At 40.2% G+C, this 24,872-nt stretch overlaps 1 protein-coding gene across 7 annotated transcripts; it reads left to right on the forward strand.

Moving 5' to 3' along the window:
* Window positions 1-7,029: 7,029 nt before the first annotated feature.
* Window positions 7,030-24,162, forward strand: LOC110499965 (aryl hydrocarbon receptor nuclear translocator-like protein 1). 7 transcript variants are annotated; one of them, XM_036957216.1, is made up of 17 exons: window positions 7,030-7,352; window positions 12,106-12,268; window positions 12,375-12,413; window positions 12,537-12,578; window positions 13,283-13,440; window positions 14,602-14,690; window positions 15,385-15,477; window positions 16,239-16,356; window positions 16,709-16,852; window positions 17,051-17,282; window positions 18,702-18,808; window positions 19,089-19,236; window positions 19,468-19,520; window positions 19,617-19,728; window positions 19,893-19,977; window positions 21,997-22,096; window positions 22,287-24,162. In XM_036957216.1, the coding sequence occupies exons 1-17, from the start codon at window positions 7,295-7,297 to the stop codon at window positions 22,457-22,459; spliced, it is 1,914 nt and encodes a 637-aa protein (XP_036813111.1). In that variant the 5' UTR covers window positions 7,030-7,294; the 3' UTR covers window positions 22,460-24,162. The 7 variants fall into 7 exon arrangements, with proteins under 7 accessions (XP_036813111.1, XP_036813112.1, XP_021432715.1 ...); XM_036957217.1 differs by having other exon boundaries at window positions 14,605-14,690; window positions 16,706-16,852; XM_021577040.2 differs by having other exon boundaries at window positions 7,037-7,352; window positions 16,706-16,852.
* The last annotated feature ends 710 nt before the right edge of the window (window positions 24,163-24,872 follow it).

Raw genomic sequence — 24,872 nt, forward strand, 5'->3', positions numbered from 1 at the left:
ACTAAACTTTAGTGAACACCCGCTGTGGGTGATGTCATAAAAATAGATATTCAAACGTAAGGGTCAAACATTTCAGTGATTCTGATTTAGTTGTGCACCTCAGCAACTTGCATATCCAATAATCTAAACTCGTGTAATGTTGCCCTTGCTACATTCCCCTTGGCGTTTTTCCTATTTTGTTGCATTACAACCTGTCATTTAAATTTATTTTTATTTGGATTTCATGCAGTGGACATACACAAAATAGTCCAAATTGGTGAAGTGAAATGAAAAAAATAACTTGTTTAAAAAAAAACTTAACGTCAACGTGGCTCGTGCATATGTATTCACCCCCTTTGCTATGAAGCCCCTGAATAAGATCTGGTGCAACCAATTACCTTCAGAAATCACATAATTAGTTAGATTGCAAACAGGTGGACTTTATTTAAGTGTCACATGATCTGTCACATGATGTCAGTATATAGACACCTGTTCGGATAGGCCACAGAGTCTGCAACACCACTAAGCAAGCGGCACCATGAAGACCAAGGAGTGCACCAAACAGGTCAGGGACAAAGTTGTGGAGAAGTACAGATCAGGGTTGGGTTAATAAAAAAATCTGAACTTTGAACATCCCATGGAGCACCATTAAATCCATTATTAAAAAATGGAAAGAATATGGCACCACAACAAACCTGCCAAGAGAGGGCTGCCCACCAAAACTCACGGACCAGGCAAGGAGGGCATTAATCAGAGACCAAAGACAACATTGAAGGAGCTGCAAAGCTCCACAGCGGAGATTGGAGTATCTGTCTATAGGACCACTTTAAGCCGTACACCCCACAGAGCTAGGCTTTATAGAAGAGTGGCCAGAAAAAAAACATTGCTTAAAGAAAAAAATAAGCGAACATGTTTGGTGTTTGCCAAAAGGCATGTGGGAGACTCCCCAAACATATGGAAGAAGGTACTTTGGTCAGATGAGACTAAAATTGAGCTTTTTGGCCATCAAGGAAAAATACCTCCCATCACCCCAAGGACACCATCCCCACAGTGAAGCATGGTAGTGGCAGAATCCTGCTGTTGGGGATGTTTTTCATCGGCAGGGACAATGGTGCTAAATACAGGGAAATTATTGAGGGAAACCTGTTTCAGTCATCCAGAGATTTGAGATTGGGACACAGGTTCACCTTCCAGCAGGTCAATGACCCTAAGCATGCTGCTAAAGCAACACTGGAGTGGTTTAAGGGGAAACATTTCAAATGTCTTGGAATGGCCTAGTCAAAGCCCAGACCTCAATCCAATTGAGAATCTGTGGTATGACTTAAAGATTGCTGTACACCTATCCAACTTGAAGGAGCTGGAGCAGTTTTGCCTTGAAGAATGGGTACAAATCCCAGTGGCTAGATGTGCCAAGCTTATAGAGACACCCCAAGGGACTTGCAGCTGTAATTTCTGCAAAAGGTGGCTCTACAAAGTATTGGCTTTGGAGGGGTGAATAGGTATGCAAGCTCAAGTTTTTTGTGTGTGTCTTATTTCTTGTTTGTTTCACACACACAAATATTTTGCATCTTCAAAGTGGTAGGCATGTTGTGTAAATCAAATTTATACAAACTCCAGGTTGTAAGGCAACAAAATGGGGTAAATACTTTCCCAAGCCACTGTTATCTGGCACCGGTCAAAGTTCAAATGCAATGTGATCTGGAGCAGGTGTAAATTCAATGTATCAAATTATTTATTTTGACCATGAACAAATTGATAAATCCCCAAATGTTTGCTGAAATAAACAACCAAACACACCACAAATTAGGGTGCATCATGTATTAATGAGGAATTAGTGTTGATAACTAAAACAAAATACCTAAAATATAACAATGCTAGAAGATACCCGTGGACTTCCAGTCATTGTGCTAATGCTAGTTAGCATTGAAGCATTGAAGTAGATAAAGGGCCTCATTGCCAAAATCCCAAAGTATCCCTTTAACTTGTAAATGATTCAATAATGGAAATAAAAACGAATTGTTTACATAGAGAAGAAGAGTTAAACTACTTTTTTTTATAAAAGTTACCTTTACTCAAATTCATTATTTGTTCATTCTTAACTTCATTTGTCTTTCACGGGAACATGTTACAAATATATTAAAGGGAAAGTTCACCCAAATTACACATTGGTTACCTTACCCTTTAAGCAGTCTATGCTTTGGTTTTAATTTCCCTGGCACTGTTACCAAATGTTAATGTTTTAGTATTTGTGGCACAAATAACTGTAATTTGGGTGAACTATCCCTTTTAATATAACTGGTTGGCACTGGGCGGGAACAGGGACGGGTTGTGTATGTGTGGTAGGTGATTTGCACCAAATTATGATAGGTTTCCATCCAATTGGTGACAGATTTTCATGTGAATATTCTCCAATCTGCATTAAAACAATATGTGCATTTTCCCACCAGAAAGGTTTCCATCAAATTGACTTGTGGATAAAAGACTGTGCGTGATGACACAGTGCACATACAAAAACTTTTGCGGTTAAATTCCTATGTACCGAATAAAAAATACATGTTAGATTGGTTTCTATCGCATTTTCAACTCTACTGATGGTTTTGTCACAACAAATGTTGCGTTATATGGTGAATGTGCCCACTCTGGTATTGGCACGTGCGCTCTAGCCAACAGCTCGTATTTACAGTGCGGGAAGGCCACCTACATGATGAGATTATTATGGATAAATGTACATTTTGTAAAAAACATCTATTTAACTATGCAAGTCCAGTTAAGAACAACATCTTATTTACAATGACGGCCTATAGGGGAACAGTTGGTTAACTGCCTTGTTCAGGGCAGAAAGACGGATTTTTACCTTGTCAGCTCGGAGTTTCGATCCAGCAATATTTCGGTTACTGGCCCAACGCTCTAACCACTAGGCTACTTGCCGCAAGATTATTTTTTTTTGTTTTGTGAAAAGGCAGCCAACTATCGATCATCATGTCACCAGAATTAGACCCTCAATGTATATTGGAAAGGAGCATCAAGCTCATCACTGTTCACTTTCACTACGGGTGGAATTAATCCTAGTTTATTTAATCTGTAGTGTAATAAACGGCATGTTTTCCCGAGTCGTTGTGGGAGGACCATTTAATATCATCGCGTGACTCCAAATTTACTTCGAATGATGTTTATTATAGCAATACGCGTCCATAAAGGAGTTTCCACCGCCATTTATAGCGGTAATTCATTTTATCTGCACAAAGATCGCACCTTGTCTACCGTGTTTTGTCGACATGTGTCGTCACATTTTTTATCAAACTATTTTACTCGCGTAAAAAGGTTGGATGGTAACATATTATTTCCCCCTCCCCAAAAAAATCCTGTGAGGTATGTGCAAGTGTTTTAATGAACCCTGTTGTTTTCTATTCCTGGGAAAGGAAATCGCAAGATGATTTCCTTGGAAGACTTGATTTCTATCAGAGTAAATCATTAGTTGTAATGTCTTTCACAGCAAACAGCAGTATATTCCATAGGTACAATCTCATAATATAGGCTACTCTGAATGATGGTCTTGAAGACAGTTGGACTAAGCGATTGTAGTGCATATTGTATAAGTGCAATAGATTGCTTGTTTGTTACATTTATAATCGCTGTTTTTATTAAATAGTTAGGGAGCCACATAGAGGATATGACTGAACTGGAAACCTAACGTGATGTATATATTTCACTGGGGGATAAATGGTAATGACTGAGTGTACCTCGCCAAAACCAAATGAACTTGATCTAATGGCCTCTTGTCAAAGAAGGTCTTACACAGGCAGGCCAATTCTGATATTTTTCCCACTAATTAGTCTTTTGACCAAACACATTTAGATATTTTCACATTAGATATTTTTCAGATATGGTCTGATTGGTTAAAAAAAAAATAGACATTTGTGAACGCAGCCTTAGTTTTATAGATGTGTTTTATTCAATAGGTTCTAATCTTAGCATTAATCGGCCATTGTTTTTGCATGCCCATGTTGCCTCAGGACAATGATGCAGTGTTACTGAATGGTAAAGGAAATAACTGTCAGTGAATACTGACCAAGGATGTCTAAGTGTTTTATGTTGCTTGTTTGTAATAGGTATAGTAAGGATGGATGGGGTAATTAATATATTCACTGTAGAACGATATATGTACAAAGCCTTTTGAATATTTGAGTTCACTCATACTCAAAATAAACGATTCCAAAACTACAAAGCCCAGAATGATTTACAATTTTGAGAACCAGGCTCCTATTGGTACAAAAAGGATTTAAATGGATAAGTCACTACATCGGTTGACGATCTTACTGTGTTAGGTACAAGGAATAATGAGCATGCAGTCAGATTTCTGCTGCTGAAAGTATCCCAGTAGGGTGCGCCATTGACTTGCGCTAAAAACAATATCAGTCGAGCGCAGACAATTCAATCAAAAAACAGTCAACTTGTTTCTGAATGAAGTCGAAGGTAGTTTTCATTTGTCACGTGCTTGTGAAACATGTTACGTATGTACAGTTGAAGTCAGAAGTTTACATACACCTTAGCCAAATACATTTAAACTCAGTTTTTCACAATTCCTGACATTTAATCCTAGTAAAAAATCCCTGTTTTAGGTCAGTATCACCACTTTATTTAAGAATGTGAAATGTCAGAATAATAAAGTGATTTATTTCAGCTTTTATTTTTTTTCATCACATACCCAGTGTGTCAGAAGTTTACATACACTCAATTAGTATTTGATAGCATTGCCTTTAAATTGTTTAACTTAGGTCAAAAGTTTTGGGTAGCCTTCCAGAAGCTTCCCACAATAAATTGGGTGAATTTTGGCCCATTCCTCCTGGCAGAGCTGGTGTAACTGAGTCAGGTTTGTAGGCCTCCTTGCTCGCACACGCTTTTTCAGTTCTGCCCACAAATTGTCTATAGAATTGAGGTCAGGGCTTTGTGATGGCCACTCCAATACCTTGACTTTGTTGTCCTTAAGCCATTTTGCAACAAAAAAAAATGTTCTGAGGTCTTGGCTGAATTGTTTTGATTTTCCCATGATGTCAAGCAAAGAGGCACTGAGTTTGAAGGTAGTGTGTCATGCACACTTGTGTCATGCACAACCGACTTGCCAAAACTATAGTTTGTTAACAAGAAATTTGTTCAGTGGTTGAAAAACAAGTTTTAATGTCTCCAACATAAGTGTATGTAAATTTCCGACTTCAACTGTATGTATACTGAACAAAAATATAAACGCAACATTTCAAGTGTTGGTCCCATTTTTCATGGGCTGAAATAAAAGATCCCAAAAATGTTCCATATGCACAAATCGTATTTCTCTCAAATTTTGTGCACAAATTGGTTTATATCCCTTTTAGTGAGCATTTCTCATTTGCCAAGATAATCCTGTTGTGGCATATCAAGAAGCTGATAAAACAGCATGATCATTACACAGATGCACTTTGTGCTGGGGACAAGAAAATGCCACTAAAATGTGCAGTTTTGTCACACAAAAACAATGCCACCGATGTCTTAAGTGTTGAGGGAGTGTGCAATTGGCATGTTGACTGCAGGAATGTCCATCAGCTGTTGCCAGAGAATTCAATGTCAATTTCTTTTTTTCACCTTCCCATTAAATCGAGTTAAGGAGGAAATTGACCTTAGCAGCCTGAATGGATAGAAGGCTGCATGTATTCCCTTTGGACAGTAAGATGAAATTACTCTATATCGCATCTGCTGGTCTTTTGGCTACACTACTACTGAATTGTTAGCGCTTATAATGCTTTTAAATGTTCACAAATAACAAAATGCATGTATTAATGCTATATACACTATACATTATTAATTACGCTTATTATAAAGTATTACCAATATATTTCTCTCCCCCAAAAATATTTTGGGAATATATACAGTAAGGAATATATACCATTCTATTGATGGTAGCCTTTGTTAATTTCCAAACATTCATGTATGAAGTTCGCATTCACTTTTAGAGACGGGGCGGATCTTAGCCACTGATGACGCAAATACAGTTGTGCCTATTTTCCCGTCATTGGATTTACCTATTGTCACTCAGAGACATAGGCCTATTTTATTCGCCAAGGCAAGACGTTTTGCCAAAACACAGCCTATTTTACAGATGTGACAATATTTTGTAGGCTAGATAGTAGCGTAAATATATGTAAGCAAATTTGTGGTTCAAATTATTTATTCGTAGTGTCGTGACAATTTAAGATATCACAGTGACCGATGGTCATGCGTAAAAGGCAACTCGTTATAAATGTCCTCAATCGATGACGCTCAAGACTAACCTATACAATTTCAACCCCCCCCACACACACACACATTTATATAACGTTGTGTGCGGGGCTGTAAAAGTGTTCTGGGACGCACGTTAACTTTCGCTGTAGACGGGTGTATTCAATTCCGCCGATTCTGTTTCAAACCGTTTCTTAAACGGAACGAATGTGGAGTGACTTGCCTCAATTTGTCCAACAGAAACTCTCGTTTTAGTTGCCAAACGGAATGCAACTGTTTGGACTAATGATTACACACCGGGCTTCAGACGGGTTAATGAGACAGCTGCTACACGTGACGGTTATATGGTTGTATAACGCAACAATATTTAGGTCAGCGCGATTCTTGTTTGGCACGTGCACACTTACATAAAGTCTCGTGCAGAGGTCTCGAATAACACTGAGGTGAGAGACAAAAAACATGTTCGAAAGAGGGGGAAAAATACCACTCGAATGAGTTGATTTATATGGTAATTTCTCAGGTTGGACACGGATATTTACACTCACAACACGAAACCATTCAATTATAGGGAGCCTGTGTCGTAGCCTATTTAGACAACCACTTTTCCCTCAAATACATGAAAAATGACACTTTGTAGCCTATCATTTTAGAGGATAAAATGAACGAATCTGTGTTTCATGAATGTTTGTCCTACTTGCTCTGGGTTAGACCATAGCCTACGAAACGATTGTGTGTGTGTGTGCGAATGCAATGGACAGTGTCCCCTTCACGGGTGGTTGGGTGAATGAATGCGAGTGTAGTGGTGATATAGGAGGAGACAGATTGACCTCTTCCGCGTTTTCCTGGAGTTGTGTCCTCATTACCCAGGAGGCTACTTTATCCTTGCACGTGTAGGTCTACGTTTTTATGTCTACCCCCCTCCCCGCCTTAGTACAGAGAGAGGAGGAAAAAATAAAGTACGTTTACAATCCCCCGCCTCTTCTACAGTAGGCTATTTCTACCACATTTAGGCTACACTACCACTTCCTCATGTTCTGCGGCGCCGGGCTGCTGCTGACCGGCTCCAGCCATGTCCAAAGAGAATTTTGCCGCCGGCGGCAATGACGGGACCGCAGACAAACGAACAGGTACTGGTAGACCTACTTGTACCGCGTTCAAGACAACTTGGAACTCGGAAACTGAGCTCTGGGTTTCACGTTTGAAAAGGATCAGAATCAACCAATAGGAACATCTACGCAAAAACCGTACGCAAATTCTCACTTGGAGGTTCTGATCTTTCCGAGTTGTCTTGAAAGCACCACGTTTGAATTCTCTAGACTATGAGGTGATAATAGTTGATTGTAGTCGATGCTATGCGCCGGGTGGGATTTGAGGGGAGCTGTTTCTTTCGCTTTGAAAACAATTCTGGTTATTCCCCAAAATGTAGGTCAGTAGATCAGTGGAGCAAACGCACACTCGAGGAAGTCCTGGGACGCGCTCGTGGAAATTTTATAATTTTGGCCATATTTGTGGCATTCTACCATGTAATTTCGCAGGTAGGATTTGGTGTGATTTTATTACAATAAGTGCATGGTGGAATTGTATTTATGGTAAACCTGGTGTAAAACTATGCAGCTGCCTTTTCATTGGCGGTCAATAGATATTATGTTCATCCCTTTGATATTTTTGCTTAGACTAATAGTCTATGTCGGTTAGCCTGTTAATCAAATAAAAATGGCACCAATCACGTAATTTATGCGTGGATAATGCTTGCACCATATCCTGTTCAGTCGCACGTATTGCCTAAATTGTGTTTTATATATGTGTTTGGATAGCCTAAAGTCATAGCCTAGTTTACAGGTTTTCATAGTTGTAGAATTTCAATGTATCGCGGCAAGTTTGTACTTTTGGTGACGAGAATTTCCGATGTCTAAAGCATTCTGATGCATTGCCACATGTTCGTAAACTGATCTCCATGACCCCATTGTGATTTTGGCGATGCATGGTAAAATGTTAAAGAATATTTCCAAGAATTGGATTATGAAACAGTTTCCAAATTCTTAAAGTGGGTGGGTGGATTTATTGGAACGCAGCCCAAAACAAGTATTGTTCCTTCCCGAACGCACAAGCTAGGCTAATTTTCTGCATTCATGCTTAATAACGCAATTTCCCATTCTGTAATTTGACCATAACATCCAATACCGTACGTGTTATGAATGTAGTTGAATATGGTCACCCAGGACGCTCCTTTGAAAATAATACCTATTTGCAGCATAAAACATTAGTAAAAAATGTATAGGCCTGCCTGACACATTTTGATTGAGCCTATATGCTACATCAGATAGTCTAGCTGCGCTTTGGCCAATATGACTGTAGTCACTTGTTTAGGCTATGTAGGCTAGTGTTCAGTTATTTTGTAAAACACCAGAGCCTATAATTTGATAACTTTTCAAACACAAGCTGCACGTGTCAAATATGAGGCAAACATTTTAACATTGGTTGACAATTCTTAATGGTGTTGTAGGCTTAACACTCAATTTCTGTAACAATATTTATTTATTTATTCCTGACTTAATAATGATTGCACTTAAAGTAGTACCAGACCTAAAGGTGTTCTAGGATGACAAACGTTACACAGGAACGGATAAAGAGAATGGGCAGAGGAAATAATGTATTACATAGCACTCTGTTAGGCAACCAATTGTTAAAACCGTATTGCCAACAGTCAACTGTACTTCACCTGAATAGCATAGATTCCTCCATTACAAGATGTATTCCCTCTGTTTTGTATATTGAATAAACAAAATTTATTCTACTGTCAGCCCTCTTTCTTAATATTGTACTTCATCTCATGTATGCATGTGTCCAACATGGTATTGCCATTTTGCCTGGCTATAGTATTATTCAAAACCAGTGCAGAGGTTGGTGTGGGGGTGGGGCGATTCCTGTGGGAGTGAAGGGGAATGGCTCTCAGGTGAAGTAGTCAGATTGGCCAGTGTGACCGGTGTAGAGTTGCCTTTCTTTTCTTGGCTTAAAAGACAGCCAGATTGGATCTATTTTCAGATAAGAAAAACAAGCTTCCTTAAATTAAGTGACGTGTTAAGCTCAGATTCCTCTGAAAGAAAATGTGCAAACACAAGGAGGTATGATTAGCCATTAATGATTAACCCATAATGAATTCTAGGCTTTTACATGTAAGATTGATGAAGAGGTTTATGCAGGACAACTTCAATGGAACTTCCCTTTTTCCATGAGAGGGCGGGGTTATAATGGGGAGATGAGAATAAAGTGCATAATGTAAACCTGGACACTAATATCTAGTGTAAACCTGGACACTATTACCTAATAACTATCAGGTAATAAACTACATGCTTTTTTCCAGTGAATATAATAGGGAATCTGAACTCGGGTACTCACCACTGACCAATACTGCCTTAACTAGATACTGCCATAATGGCATACAGCTTTAACTAGATACTGACATAACAATATACTGCCATAACATCATACTGCTGTGCTGTCTAATCAACTTTTAGACATGAATGTTTTAGTTGTACCATAGACCCTATCGACACACTGGGATTCTTGTGTGAGAGCGACAGGTGAGTAGTGAGGGATAGGGGAGGTTGATTATGAGGCACCAGCACCAGTAGAACCAGCCACAGGAAGCTCATCTGATGAGGGAGAGTCCTTTTGAGGGTCCATTTAAATGGCTGTGACTGCCAGGGTCTTCATCATTATCATCATCAGCTGAAGACTTGGACCAATGGAGTAGTGCGATCCTCGCCACATTTATCCAGCCAGGAGAGAGCATCATCCATGGAAGGTTCAGTGGCTGCGTTATCGAGCTCCAGTGCACATCCTTCTCACTTCGCCACACAGGCCTCACTTGCCATACAGTCATCTCTTAGGAAGCCAGGACCAGAAGTGTAATCAAGGTGATTCAATTGACCTGGTTTCTGCACCACCCACTCATGTCCTGCACAACCAGGGAACTTGTTGATGTCTGGTTCTCAGTTGTCAGTGTGTTTGCGTTTCCCTCTGCATCTCCTATTAGCGTCAAGAACTGGATCAACATTTAAGAAGAGTACTGTGAATTTTTACTTTCAGAGAACAGAAATTTGTTTCTGCTTGTATCCCAATCCCCCCAAGACACACACACCCTAAGGGTTCGGAAGCACTCTGAGCATTTAAGGGTTAACTGCTTTGCTCAGTCACAACAGCAGGAGATGACATGGAGAGAGGCTGGCCTAGCCAGGAAATGACTGCTGCGTATTTACCAGGGGTTGCTCCGGTCCCCTGATGAACTTTGATCCAAACTGGGTCAACGAAACGGATGTGTAGCACAACCATTACCCCACATAACTACCTAATTGTATTTGATATGACATTGTCTTCCCCTTAAGTTAGTTACTGTAAAATAGGGATCTTCACTCTTCCCTTTAGAATTGTGTTGGATTTTATGAAATGTATGATGTTCTAATTTATATCCATTTTTAGTCAATAAATGTTAATGTACATTCTAAATTTACCTCAACCCTGAGCTGCTCACTGTCATAGTCAAACATCCAAAAGCCACAATGTTTCTACTTGATTGGGCAACAAACTTTGTCAGATTTGTCTTAACTATTTTCATGAAAATTGAAAAATAAATAAAGATTAACCCTACATGATGATACAACTACAGAATTCGCTAAATTATTACAATTACCATAGTTCCACTACCATCTCTACCTGTGGAATATTTCCACTTGTTTTGCTTTTATGCTACTACAGTTTATCATGCTTGGTGAGATGCCTGCAGGAAAAGGAAGAGAGAGGGCAGGGCTGGAATATTTTCTGCATTCCACCTATATCAGAAATGACCCCAAAATTTCTAGACATAGCCAAGGTTAGTTCATTATTCATTATTCGTAAACATTTGTTTGCATTAGAATCCCAAAAGATCTTCCCCCTTTTAAACAATATTTTATATAAAAATATCACGGCTTACAGTATAATGGGGAGTTGTGCAGGAAGTAGGTCAATGTTACAGCATTATATAAGCAGTGAAGTAAGGCGATAGCAGAAACCATCACGTGCCGCATGCTGGGGGAAACTGGGATAAAGCCAGTGAGTGGTTAGACGCCCTCTTATGGTGACTTTTACTTGCTACATGGAAACTCATCACGTGCTGCATGACAGCCGGGAGAAACTGTCAGTGCCAGAGGTTGGTGTCTCGTAGGCTGATTTAGATTGGAGAGTTCATTCACCCCACCTGCCAGGTTTATGGCTTTCAAGATTACTAGTTACAAGCTGGAAGGCCATTTCCAGTTATCTGAACTGAACTGAAATGAATTTACACTGAGGAACATTTGTCAATGAGCTTACAATTGAGAGTTTATTTACAGTCCTCTCAAGTGGTTGTTAGTTAGTGCATACACACTTATCATGTGACTGATCACCACAAGAACATTTATATTTATAAGATGGTTTAAAATTATTATTATTTTAAAAACTTTTTACACAATATTAAGTTACACTCCAAGGCAGCTTGTAATGATACAAAGTTCCAACCATGTGTATGGGATGCTTGAGGTCAACATCCATTGAGTTGGTATTTGTGCCATCTTCTGAGGAAAGCAAGTAACTACAAGCTTTCGTTATTTTATTTTCTCAGTCCTCAGTTGAGGGTTTCAGTTGAGGATCGGGATATGAGATTGTTCTTCATGGAGGTTTTCAACATTGGCAAATATAAAAATCAGGGGAATTAAACAAAACACCAACCAATTTTGTCTCAAGGCCTCCATAAGGGTGTCAGTGCTACAATAATGCATTGCATTTGACATTGGATGAATTACAAATTATGAGAAATCAAAACTAATGTATCAGTTTTGTATGGTTCTTGTGCCTGTGGTTTAGGACCCTTGCAGTTAGGAGAAACCAATAGCCTTCCTGTTTCTCGGCCTGACGTCATAACGCCCCACCTGGCAGGAGCCATGCCTGATGTCATAACCCCCCACCTGGCAGGAGCCATGCCAATTCAAGAGCTGTCTAGGAAACGGAAGGGGGATCTAGATAACAGGTAAGAGCAAAGAGACCTCACCTTTCATAAAGCAGGATAAAAATAACATTCTTATTTTTGTCTCTTACCCGGTGGACTTATATGTTGTGTTCTCCATGTCTTGCAGGGAAAATGGTGATGCTCAAATAGAGGAGGAACAGAGCAGGTATTTGAAGATTCTTTAGAAATTAATTTTATTTCAGCACTAATCTTGGCAAGATCTCTCAGGGCCAGGCCAAGTGTTGAAATGAATCATTTTAAATAATATATATTTCCCATTCCAATTCAGATCGGAAGATGATGATCAACAGGTGAAAATAAAATGCTTCAGGTAAGAGCCTGGGCATACATATTCATCTGGTATATTGAAAGGGAGTTAAAGGCCAAATGCAGACGTTTAAAAAAATCTCAATATCAAATCATTTCTGGGTAACAATTATGTACCCCACTGGGATTATTTTCATTCAAAATGGTCAAAAACAAACAAAAATAGCTTCTTAGCAAGAGCAATTTCTCAAGCAAGAATTCCTCTAGGACTGTCTGGGAGTGGGCTCTCTTATTGGTCTCTTAACTAATTTACTGGTGATAATTTGGTGATGTCACCAGGCAGGCCAAAACTCCATCCCACCAAAACTGGCTGAAATTTCAGGCGGTCATTTCAAACAGCTATTACACTAAAAGGACATTATCATCATTTTTACAATTTCACAGTATTATTCCAACCTCATGTGAAAATATATATAAAACACAGGAAAATCACATTTTTGACTGCACTGGCTTTAAAAAAACAGGAGGATACTTTAATATTATATATAACCTAATACTCTAATAATACAGTTGAAGCTGGTGGCATGATGTGAATGACCACATAAATGTAACGCCAATAATAACAATAACACACATGCTTTCATGTGTTGTTGCTTTTATAAATTATATCATGCTGACTTGATAGCAACCCATCAGACACCTGTATACTTAAGTGTGTGAGATATGTGTGAGAGAGACAAATAAGTGTCATTATGCCCTCACTCAAAGGGAGCCACACAGCCAAATTGAAAAGCGGCGGAGGGACAAAATGAACACCCTTATCGACGAGCTGTCAGCCATGATCCCCTCCTGTAACCCCATGGCCAGAAAGCTTGACAAACTCACTGTGCTGCGAATGGCTGTGCAGCACCTCAAAGCCCTGAAAGGTAGGCCTCATCATCCCTAAACTGTCCTTACAACACAGTACCACACCAGGCAATCTTTGCAGCACCACACATCTCTTTAAGGTAGGTCTCATGAAGCTATACTAATGCAGTTAGATCCTAGGACACACGATGGCGGCAAAATACACAGCTGTGCACAAAAATCGCTCGGTTCATTGTTGACAATATTCAGTACCAGTCAAATGTTTGGACACACCTACTCATTCAAGGGTTTTTCAATATTTGTTCTATTTCTACTACATTATAAAGTAATAGTGAAGACATCAAAACTATGAAAAAACACACATGGAATCATGTAGTAACCAAACAAGTGTTAAACAAATCAAAATATATTTTATATTTGAGATTCTTCAAAGTAGCCACCCTTTGCCTTGGTGACAGCTTTGCACACTCTTGGCATTCTCTCAACCAGCTTCATGAGGTAGTCACCTGGAATGCATTTCAATTAACAGGTGTGCCTTGTTAAAGATCATTTGTGGAATTTCTTTCCTTAATGTGTTTGAGCCAATCAGTTGTGTTGTGACAAGGTAGGGGGGGTATACAGAAGATAGCCCTATTTGGTAAAAGACCAAGTCCATATTATGTCAAGAACAGCTCAAATAAGCAAAGAGAAATGACAGTCCATCATTACTTTAAGACATGAAGGTCAGTCAATGCAGAAAATGTCAAGAACTTCAAGTGCAGTCGCAAAAACCATCAAGTGCTATGATGAAACTGGCTCTCATGAGGACCGCCACAGGAAAGGAAAACCCAGAGTTAACTCTGCTGCAGAGGATATGTTCATTAGAGTTAACTGCACCTCAGATTGCATCCAAAATAAATGCTTCACAGAGTTCAAGTAACAGACACATCTCAACATCAACTGTTCAGAGGAGTCTTCATGGTCGAATTGCTGCAAAGAAACCACTATTAAAGGACACCAATAATAAGAAGAGACTTGCTGTCTTCACTATTATTCTACAATGTAGAAAATAGTAAAAGTAAAGAAAAACCATTGAAGGAGTATGTGTGTCCAAACACTGGTGTTGTATAAAGATTTAATATTCATATGTATTTTTAACTCAAGTTATGATAGAAATGTTGAGCTCCTAAGGGACAGGTACAACACAGACTAACAGCTCAGTGCTGTGTTCGTCTCCACAGCAGGTGCTAGCAGTTCCTTTACTGACGTTAACTACAAACGCAAGCCTTCGTTTCTGCCTCAGGATGATCTCAAGCACCTGGTGCTCACGGTAGGCCGCCCTTCAATCTGTTTCAATCTCTTTCTCCAATCAACCAAAATCAATCCCATTTGGTATTGTGGCAGCAGTCACAACAGTGGGGTAGGATTATGTAGTGTGTCGATTTATAGTTTTTGTGTGTTGGGTCTACTAGGCTCCAAAACTAGCTGAGAATTTGGGATATGGGAAATATAATATTAACCAATAATAAAGGGGTCTAGGGTTATTCCTTTATAATTACAATAATGAGGTCAAATCTACAATGGTTTTTATTTTCAAAGTGCCACATTTTATCCAGTTATGAGAACATGGTGGACATGTTTCTTCTTCAGACTACACTTTATTTTATGGACAGTACCACAGGTATACCCTCTTGGTTTGCTACAGTATTTTTCCATTCAGTTGCTAACTAACTTTACTCTGGGAAATTCCTAATTAGAAAAGGATGTGTCAACTGCTCAGTTCAATGTAGAATTAAATATAGAAGTAGCCAGTTCTTTCCGCTCGCTTGGAGTGTTCTGTTGTATAACCTTTGCCAGCTCTGATCTCCCACAAGTGTGCATGTTTGTCACACAGAGTCTTCCATTTTAGAGTAAACCGAGAGAGTGGATACACACGGATGGTTTCAAAATACTGTAGCAGTGTCAGCGTTTTCATGGATCCAGATTGAAATATATTGAGGTCGTGCCGTGTCTCATTTCCCCAGGCTGCAGATGGGTTCCTGTTCGTGGTGAGTTGTGACAGGGGGAAGATCCTCTTTACCTCAGAATCCATCTTGAAGTTCCTCAACTACAGTCGGGTCAGTGAACTGGTTATACTTAAGCAATAAAGCCTGAGGGGGTGTGGTATACGGTCTGATATACCACGGCTTTCAGCCAATCAGCATTCACTTCACCCAGTTTATAATATACAATAAGCAGGTCTGGCAGTCTTAATTTACTACTTAATTCTAAATTGAGCTAATTATTGAGGTGGATTCCAACAATGTCCCCATCACTCAATCCTATCTATTATCCACTTAAAAACTCTCAATGACAACTTTAGGAAGAGGTCATTACTTAACAGTGTTTATTCTGTTCATTTAGTTCAATGGTTTGGTTTTCTTTGGCCATTTGTAACAGGCACCCCATGCCCCTACCACTCCCATTGATTTTTAGCTAACGGTGGCTAAAGTTAGCAGACGTTTGTAGTGGCTGTCTAAAGAAAACTGAACCATGGATTATATTTTCTCCTGGCCCATTGATTACTTACAGGGTGAGGAACTATCTAACATTAAATTGTAAAATAGTGAAATTCTCTTTTAGTACCTTGTAATTTCTGTACCATAGTAAAGTTATACCTGAATCTGTTTCATGCTTTATATTGTGGAGGTGATGCTTGAAGTGGAGACCGGAGGTTTAACCAGAAAGTTCAGGTGGTTCTGAAGTGGGGATCTGAATCAGTTGTTTCCCCTAGTTCAGAACTATAGTTGGCTAGCTAGCTAGCTCACACAATATTTGGTTCCGGGTTCTGAGATGAATAGTTTGGTTCTGATAATTAAAGTGCTGTTTTTGTTTACAGTTGGAACTAATTGGACAGAGTCTTTTTGATTATGTCCACCCGAAGGACATTAGTAAAGTGAAAGAGCAGCTGTCAGCCTCAGGATTATACCCTCGCGAACGGCTCATAGATGCCAAAAGTAAGTCTGCAAAGACTTCATTTAAATGTATCTGATGCTGGGACTTTCATATCTATTTCTCTCTGTGTTTTGATTTGTTTGTGTCTTGTTGAGATGCAGTTAAAGCTATGTCACCACTATAACGGTATTACTTTAAAGAAAGTTGCAGCTTTTATCTCAGTTCTATTAGCACAGGGGAAAGAGCAGAGAGCCTGGGTTCTGTTTGTTGTTGCTTTACTGGTTTCCACTTTGCCCTCGTTCTCTTTTGAGGTCACAGATTCGTACTTTTTATATTATGTCTTCAATGTGTTTTTTTATATTGTAAATATAATATGATGTTGTTGGATCATAGGCTCTCCCGGTTCTTTAGCAGGGTTACAGGTGCAGGACCTTCCTGTGGGAGCAGTTCAACTGTGTACAGGGGCACGGCGCTCCTTCTTCTGCCGCATGAAGCACAGCAGAACAGTTATGAAGACAGAAGACAAAACCATCCAGCCCAGCAGCTCCAAGGAAAAGGGTGAGAGAGCCATGCAGAGACACCTTCACTAAATACATCGTTAGAACAGAGCGAAATGTGTTGGTCATCAACCCAGAAGCACAATTTATTTTTCTTGATTCCATCTCACTGAGGTTAGCCCTGATAGGGCCATGATTGGAATTGCATATGGGGGTTAAATGTAAACACGTGTTTTATGTACACTGTCTCCCCCTGTAGAGTCTCAACGATACTGCACTGTCCATTGCACTGGTTACATGCGGAGTTGGCCTTCCACCCAGCTGGATGCTGAGAGTGACGATAACGAGTTCTCCCATCTGTCCTGCCTGGTCGCTGTGTGCCGTGTTCACCCTAACGATGCCTGTCAGCCCTCACTAGAGGTCAAGGTCAAACCCACCCAGTTTGTCACTCGCTTTGCAATTGACGGCAAGTTCACCTTCGTGGACCAACAGTAAGTTGTGCCTCTTACCCCCTCCACAAACCTTTTTGCGATTTTTGCTCATTATTAAATATTCTTGGAAAGTGTTGGCATAATTTTGAACCAATACTGTTCATAAGGGGGCATTGTGGGCATATCCTTCACCTGATAAAAAACACTGGGAGGGAAATAAAACTGAATCTATACCCTGTGAAAGTAACCGCCCCTTTCGATTTACTTCTGGATCAAGTCCGCTAATCTTTTGAACAGGCTTACCGATTATATAATCAAATTCATAGTATATATATGTATATATATATTACAGTTATATTTGTTTTTACTGAGTTTTTGCACTTAAGACCATTGCGCTACGTTTTTGCCCATTGAAGACCATTCAAAAAGCCTACAAAAGTTAAAAAACTACAAGGCTGAGGGGCAGTCCCTTCCTGGTAACTTTCATAGAGTATTGTTCTCAGTCTTTTGTTCATATTCGATCTCTTTCAGCTGAGTTGAGTATGTTTTGATACATACTGTAATGTTAGCCAAGGCTACGGTAAGTTAAATTGGCCTTGGCTAACATTACAGTTATACCCTGGGTAACCCAACCTGTGCTTGTATTAACAGCGAAAGAAAGAAACAAATAAAGAGAAAAGCAATGACGTTGGTTAAGGCAGGCCTGGCAGGCAGTCATCTTGGATAGGGTTTGCCATGGCACCCCCTACCCATACCACAGTGGCTGTAAGTGTAATGGGGCTACCCCAAGTTTTCCGGCAACTGGTCTGAATGCATTCCAAGTGAGACAATATACGCCTTGAAGAGATGACTGTACTGATTATTTCAAGAGACGGCAGCAGTACAATACTAGTACTATTGGTTTGAAATACAGATTATAAATTGAAAAATGTTTACTTGGAACATTGTGTTGGAAATATTGTTTTTCACATAGTAAGCATGTCAAGATAAAGACCTTTTCACTTATCGGTTGTCAAATAGTTAGCTTCATTTCCCTTTAACATATGTGGATTTGTTATTGTGACCCAGGCTGTCCTAAAATGTAACACTGGTGGTGAGATCTTCTGACCAACAGCAGAGAGTGCATTGAACGCGTCAGTCCAATTTGATTTATGTTTACAGTATAATTCATATTATCTGTAAGTAGTTTTATTTTTGTTGCTTTTGAGTGAGATTCTTTCTACTTTGGCATTTCATCCCAATTCAGGGAACAAGAACCCAGCTCACTTTACCGTGGTCAAATGTTTGACAACCATTCCATTTACTCTTTTCCATAGAAACAGAAAGTCTGCATCATGTATATTGATGATTATAGTTAGTATTTATTGTGCCATTCTGAAATGATGTACATAGTTAGAGCTGGTAAGTGGACAGAAGATATCAACCTCGGACTGTAGTAGGTGTAGAGAGAATAACAGCCTCCTTGTCTCTGTCCTTCAGAGCCACTACTGTTCTGGGCTACTTGCCACAGGAACTACTGGGGACGTCTTGTTATGAGTACTTCCACCAGGACGACCTGCGACCCCTCGCAGAGACACACAGGAAAGGTAATGGAGAATAGTTTGGTTGTCTTTCGTATCTACGTATAGGTGAGAGTCATATGTTCTCCAGATGTGCAAGGTGCTCAAACAGATATGAATTATATTTCGGTTGCACTTTATTTTGGGTTGCAGAAGATGAACAGGTTCTTACCTTTGTCGCAAGGTAAAATGGTGATTACACTATAATAACCTGTGCATTATTAGTTTTTTATTGGGGGGGTAGGGGGGATTCATGACTAAAACAAGCACATTGCAGTGATCGAAGTGGCATTTTGTGTCTCAACAGTTCTCCGCAGTAAAGAGAAGATTGAGACCAGCTGCTACAAGTTCAAAACAAAACTTGGCTCCTTCGTCATGCTTCAAAGTCAGTGGTTTAGTTTTATAAACCCGTGGACCAAAGAAATTGAGTTTATTGTGTCAACAAACCGAGTTTTGTAAGTGCCTTTTCACATTAGGTCTAGATTGTGAGTTGAACAATCTATAATGATATTCAGTAAAATACATTTCATTTAATAATCTGATTCGAATCAAGACACAAGTTCAGTCAAAATTGTCCCATTTTGGACCCAAAATTTAGCTGTTGTTCGAGAGTCCTCAGCGCTGTACTAATGACATCATACAAGGGATGTACAGTCATTTGTCATCTGTACCCTCTCCACTCACAGTGGACCTGGTCACACAGAAGCTGAACAGCCGAGCAGCTCCAAGCTGTTGGACGGTAAGGAAAGGAATATTTGTCCTGGTCATTCTGGATGTTGTTTGGGTGTAGTTGACTGACCTCAGCTCACTGTCCTAACCCCTCCCTCTGTTACAGAAGAGAGAAAACATACTATCCTTATCCCTGGCATCTCCAGTGGCATGGCCACTATGATCTACGCTGGCAGCATAGGGACCCAGATAGCAAACGAGCTCTTGGACTCCAACAGGTGTGTTGCGTGTATTATGGCATTGTTTTACAGAGCTTTCTTTGACCACCAGGAGGAAGCTGGTGCTTGTACAGTCGGCTTACATCGTTTTTTGTTTTATTGGCACATGACTTTGAATATTTTGTTGCCTCAGTCCTGCTTTCTTTCACCGCCAAAATGTGCAGGGTCAATTGTTCTCCATCGAGTGAAACCTCCAGTCCTTTCTGTCCACCTCAGGACAGGTCTCCAATGGTCTCCTCTCATGCCAACGTGAGTCACCTTACCTACCTCACCTCTCATCCTACAGTGTCTTTAGGGCCCTAGGCAGTAGTTGTACATAGACTATATACAGTATATCACAAAAGTGAGGACACCCCTCACATTTTTGTCAATATTTGAGTATATCTTTTCATGTGACAACACTGAAGAAATGACACTTTGCTACAATGTAAAGTAGTGAGTGTACAGCTTGTATAACAGTGTAAATTTGCTGTCCCCTCAAAATAACTCAACACACAGCCATTAATGTCTAAACCGCTGGCAACAAAAGTGAGTACACCCTTAAAGTGAAAATGTCCAAATTGAGCCCAATGTGTCAATATTTTGTGTGGCCACCATCATTTTCCAGCACTGCCTTAACCCTCTTGGGCATGGAGTTCACCAGAGCTTCACAGGTTGCCACTGGAGTCCTCTTCCACTCCTCCATGACGACATCACAGAGCTGGTGGATGTTAGAGACCGTGCACTCCTCCACCTTCCGTTTGAGGATGCCCCACAGATGCTCAATAGGGTTTAGGTCTGGAGACATGCTTGGCCAGTCCATCACCTTTACCCTCAGCTTCTTTAGCAAGGCAGTGGTCGTCTTGGAGGTGTGTTTGGGGTCGTTATCATGTTGGAATACTGCCCTGCGGCCCAGTCTCTGAAGGGAGGGGATCATGCTCTGCTTCAGTATGTCACAGTACATGTTGGCATTCATGGTTCCCTCAATGAACTGTAGCTCCCCAGTGCCGGCAGCACTCATGCAGCCCCAGACCATGACACTCCCACCACCATGCTTGACTGTAGGCAAGACACACTTGTCTTTGTACTCCTCACCTGGTTGCCGCCACACACGCTTGACACCATCTGAACCAAATAAGTTTATCTTGGTCTCATCAGACCACATGGTTCCAGTAATCCATGTCCTTAGTCTGCTTGTCTTCAGCAAACTGCTTGCAGGCTTTCTTGTGCATAATCTTTAGAAGAGGCTTCCTTCTGGGAAGACAGCCATGCAGACCAATTTGATGCAGTGTACGGCGTATGGTCTGAGCACTGACAGGCTGACACCCCACCCCTTCAACCTCTGCAGCAATGCTGGCAGCACTCATACGTCTATTTCCCAAAGACAACCTCTGGATATGACGCTGAGCACGTGCACTCAACTTCTTTGGTCGACCATGGCGAGGCCTGTTCTGAGTGGAACCTGTCCAGTTAAACCGCTGTATGGTCTTGGCCACCTTGCTGCAGCTCAGTTTCAGGGTCTTGGCAATCTTCTTATAGCCCAGGCCATCTTTATGTAGAGCAACATTTCTTTTTTTCAGATCCTCAGAGAGTTCTTTGCCATGAGGTGCCATGTTGAACTTCCAGTGACCAGTCAGTATGAGGGAGTGTGAGAGCGATGACACCAAATTTAACACGCCTGCTCCCCATTCACACCTGAGACCTTGTAACACTAACAAGTCACATGACACCGGGGAGGGAAAATGGCTAATTGGGCCCATTTTGGACATTTTCACTTAGGGGTGTACTCACTTTTGTTGCCAGCGGTTTAGACATTAATGGCTGTGTGTTGAGTTATTTTGAGGGGACAGCAAATTTACACTGTTATACAAGCTGTACACTCACTACTTTACATTGTAGCAAAGTGTCATTTCTTCAGTGTTGTCACATGAAAAGATATACTCAAATATGTACAAAAATGTGAGGGGTGTACTCAATTTTGTGATATACTGTATATATTTTTTTACTATTTTCATTACGGCATAAAGGGAGAGAGTATGGTGTTTTTTTTCATGCAGGTCGCAACCATAACCACTTGAGTTCTTCCTATGAACACATGCCTTGCATAGATTAAATACTTTTAATACTGATTCTAATATTTTGATGTACTTTAACTTATCAATAACCAGGGTAAATATTACACCTCTTAATAGTTGCGCTTGAAGAGTTTTGTAAATGGAACTTTGTATCAAAAAATCTATAGAGCAAAAGATGTTCTGTATTATTATGTACCTACTTGTCCTCTTGCAGATGTCAAATGAGGAGGTGACTGATACAGTGAGCAAGCCTAGATTACAGTCTGCTTCAAAGGGGGCCACATACGCTGGCAGCAACACACATATGGACACAGGTAGTTACCATTCAAAATCCTATACTAAATAATCTTAGAAGCAATGCATTTACATGATCTTTCATTTACCTAGACTGTTATCAATCAGACGGTTTTAAGTGTATGTTTGGGTTATTTAGTTATTCTTAGAGTTATCCTTGGTTAGCATATGACTAACATAACTTTGTGTATTGGTTGATTTTGATGACAGCCCGTTCTCCCCCAGCAGAGAGCTCCCAGATGGACCTGGACAGCATGGTGGGACCAGGCCTTGGTATCCTGAGCAACGACGAGGCTGCCATGGCCGTCATCATGAGCCTGCTGGAGACTGATGCCAACCTGGGGGACGCAGTAGACTTTGACAACATGCACTGGTCTCACTAGCATAGATTCAAATGCCATGAATTCAGGAGAAGAATTTAGATTCCAATTCAAGAATTGAAAAATGATATTTATTCTTATCTACATTACTTCATTTATTTATTTAAGCATTTTCAAAGAGGATTTCGTTCAATTCCTGAATTGGGATTTGAATTCACTTCCAGAATTGAAATGGAATTGACCCCCAACTCCATCAGTCCTTAACTCCGTAGTTTATGGTTAGACGAACTCCATCCAGGGACTATTTTCATGTGCTCCGCTACCAAGGAAACAGATTTATGTGCTTCTGAGGGACTTCTACAGCTCTCTGTTTAAGTTTCAGCAAGAGAAATCTAGCCTGCGCTAAAACCAGCTAACTCTTTGGTGGCTTACACAGCTGGTTCAATTGGTGGGAATTTTTTTGATCAATGTTTCAATGTAACTGAATGTGTACTAAAACCACCCGAGTTTGCCTATATCTGGGGGGGGGTCACAGATCGATAGCAGTTCGGTACTCTTGGGGTTCGCGCCGGTGTGAAAGTGATCAACCCAAATTCCAAGGTAGTGGACGGAGGCATAGGTTAATCAATTGCAAAGTATATTAACTCTGAACACTGATCACTTGTGTGAATAACTTGAAATGAAACATTACAAACGTGTCTTCACTCAAATTGTCATGGTCTATTATTACAAAGTGAAATTGTATATTGTTCTGTCTTTTTGCTCTTGCATTGTAGGCTTCTGTGTAGGTGTCTATTGTAAAGACACCAGCATTCCTTTTTCTGAAGTCACTCAAGAGGTAGAGCTGCTTCTCTTGAAATGTTTTCATTTACACTGAAACAGAACACCCTTAAGATGCACCTGCAGGGATGTAATGGAGGCTAAACGCACAGAAACAACTTTTTATTTTGTTGAAAGCATTTACACATTTATTCCGCAACGTTAGCGTTGTTAGCAATAGCATGTGCTTTGCCTATCCTAGAGGAACACAATGGAAATAAGCTCTCGGGCTTGATTGTGTTTTGTCCTCAATGGTTTTAAATATCTGTTCTTCAACTTTTTAATGATCAAATAAAATACTCACTGCCCGTCATCACAACCAGCATTCAGGTCTTACCCAGTTGAATCCTTTTCCACTACATCCCTGTGCATCTGCCTTATACAAACACATCCTAGTCTGTTTGAAATGTGGAGGTGTGAAACTAATCCAGACAAGGAAAATAATGCTTGCAAACAACCTTTTGATCCTCGCTTCAGCAAACTATTGCGAAAGCCTCTTTAGTCCCAGAACTAATCTCGATACCGTGTCTGCCTTTGCTATGAACAGAGCATCACTTTCTCTCTGTGTGAAGTTTGCACACCTTCCAAATACTTCAAATCCAAGTGCTTGAAAATAAATGAAGTCTGTGTTGCTGGAATTCAATCTAAATGCACTGTACGTTTTGTTCTGCAATTTTGGTTGCGGAACAAAATGAGGGACAAAGGGGAGAAATATCAGTGAATCCGTAATGACTTGAATTGTAATGCCCGTGTGCACTCCTGCAGTGTTGATTATTATTACACGTTTTGGGTGAGGGAAGATCATGGCTTCATGTGCAAAGAATCAAGTAATCTGGCACAGAAAAGCAAATGAATAAACTGCATGTCAAACTTTGATATTCTTTGGCTCTGACCATGCAATGCAATTAAACATTAAAAACAAATCTGAACCCATTAACAAAGTTTAATATGAAACTTATGTTTTTATCTTGAAAGTTTGTAATCGTCATCTATAGGCGTGACTTAAATATAGAACATCTGGAAACTGCATTTCAATTCAGATGGAATATAAAACATATGTATGTGAATGCAATCAAGTGTAATTGTCCCTAGGAGTACTATGGTCCTTACACTACCCTCTTCCTTTAGAAAGTGAGTCCCTCTGCTTCACTCTCACAAGTCCCTTGTGCCCGTACTGATGGGAAATCATTTGTATGACCTCTCAGCATTGCCATCCCACTTCTGACACCCAATGTAGTTAATTCAGGGGGTACCGACCAAGATTCGATCCCGGTCCCCGTGACTGTCAGTTCAACACCTTAGCCAATACTGTATGTCTTTGGATAAAAGCGTCTGCTAAATGGCATATATTGTATTACTATAGACCAGTTAGGGGTCAAAGGTGTGATGTAGGTATTTCCTTATTATCTAAATCAAAGGGAAAAGTCCATTGACCATTCAGAGTGGCATTTTTGCGTTTTTCTTTGGCTTAAGTTACGGTAAGCCATATTCCATTTCCTTGTAGGAATAACACAGCATTTGTCTTAGTGTCATAGTCTTTGAGCACACTTGAGGCTGTATCTCGCTACAAGGGTTAAGCATTCACACATCCTATTGAATCAGATGTAGTTGCTGACTTACTTTGTTTTCTCTGTATAGAATCAAGATGTCTATGGTA

The sequence above is a fragment of the Oncorhynchus mykiss genome, chromosome 21 (assembly GCF_013265735.2).
Source record: "Oncorhynchus mykiss isolate Arlee chromosome 21, USDA_OmykA_1.1, whole genome shotgun sequence".
NCBI classification, from domain to species: Eukaryota; Metazoa; Chordata; class Actinopteri; order Salmoniformes; family Salmonidae; genus Oncorhynchus; species Oncorhynchus mykiss.

Coding starts and splice junctions, on each gene's coding strand:
- LOC110499965 (XM_021577040.2), top strand. CDS start 7,295: ATGTCCAAAGAGAATTTTGCCGCCGGCGGCAATGACGGGACCGCAGAC. Junction 12,269..12,374: donor AAGGGGGATCTAGATAACAG/GTAAGAGCAAAG, acceptor CATGTCTTGCAG/GGAAAATGGTGATGCTCAAA. Junction 16,357..16,705: donor ACGGCTCATAGATGCCAAAA/GTAAGTCTGCAA, acceptor CCGGTTCTTTAG/CAGGGTTACAGGTGCAGGAC.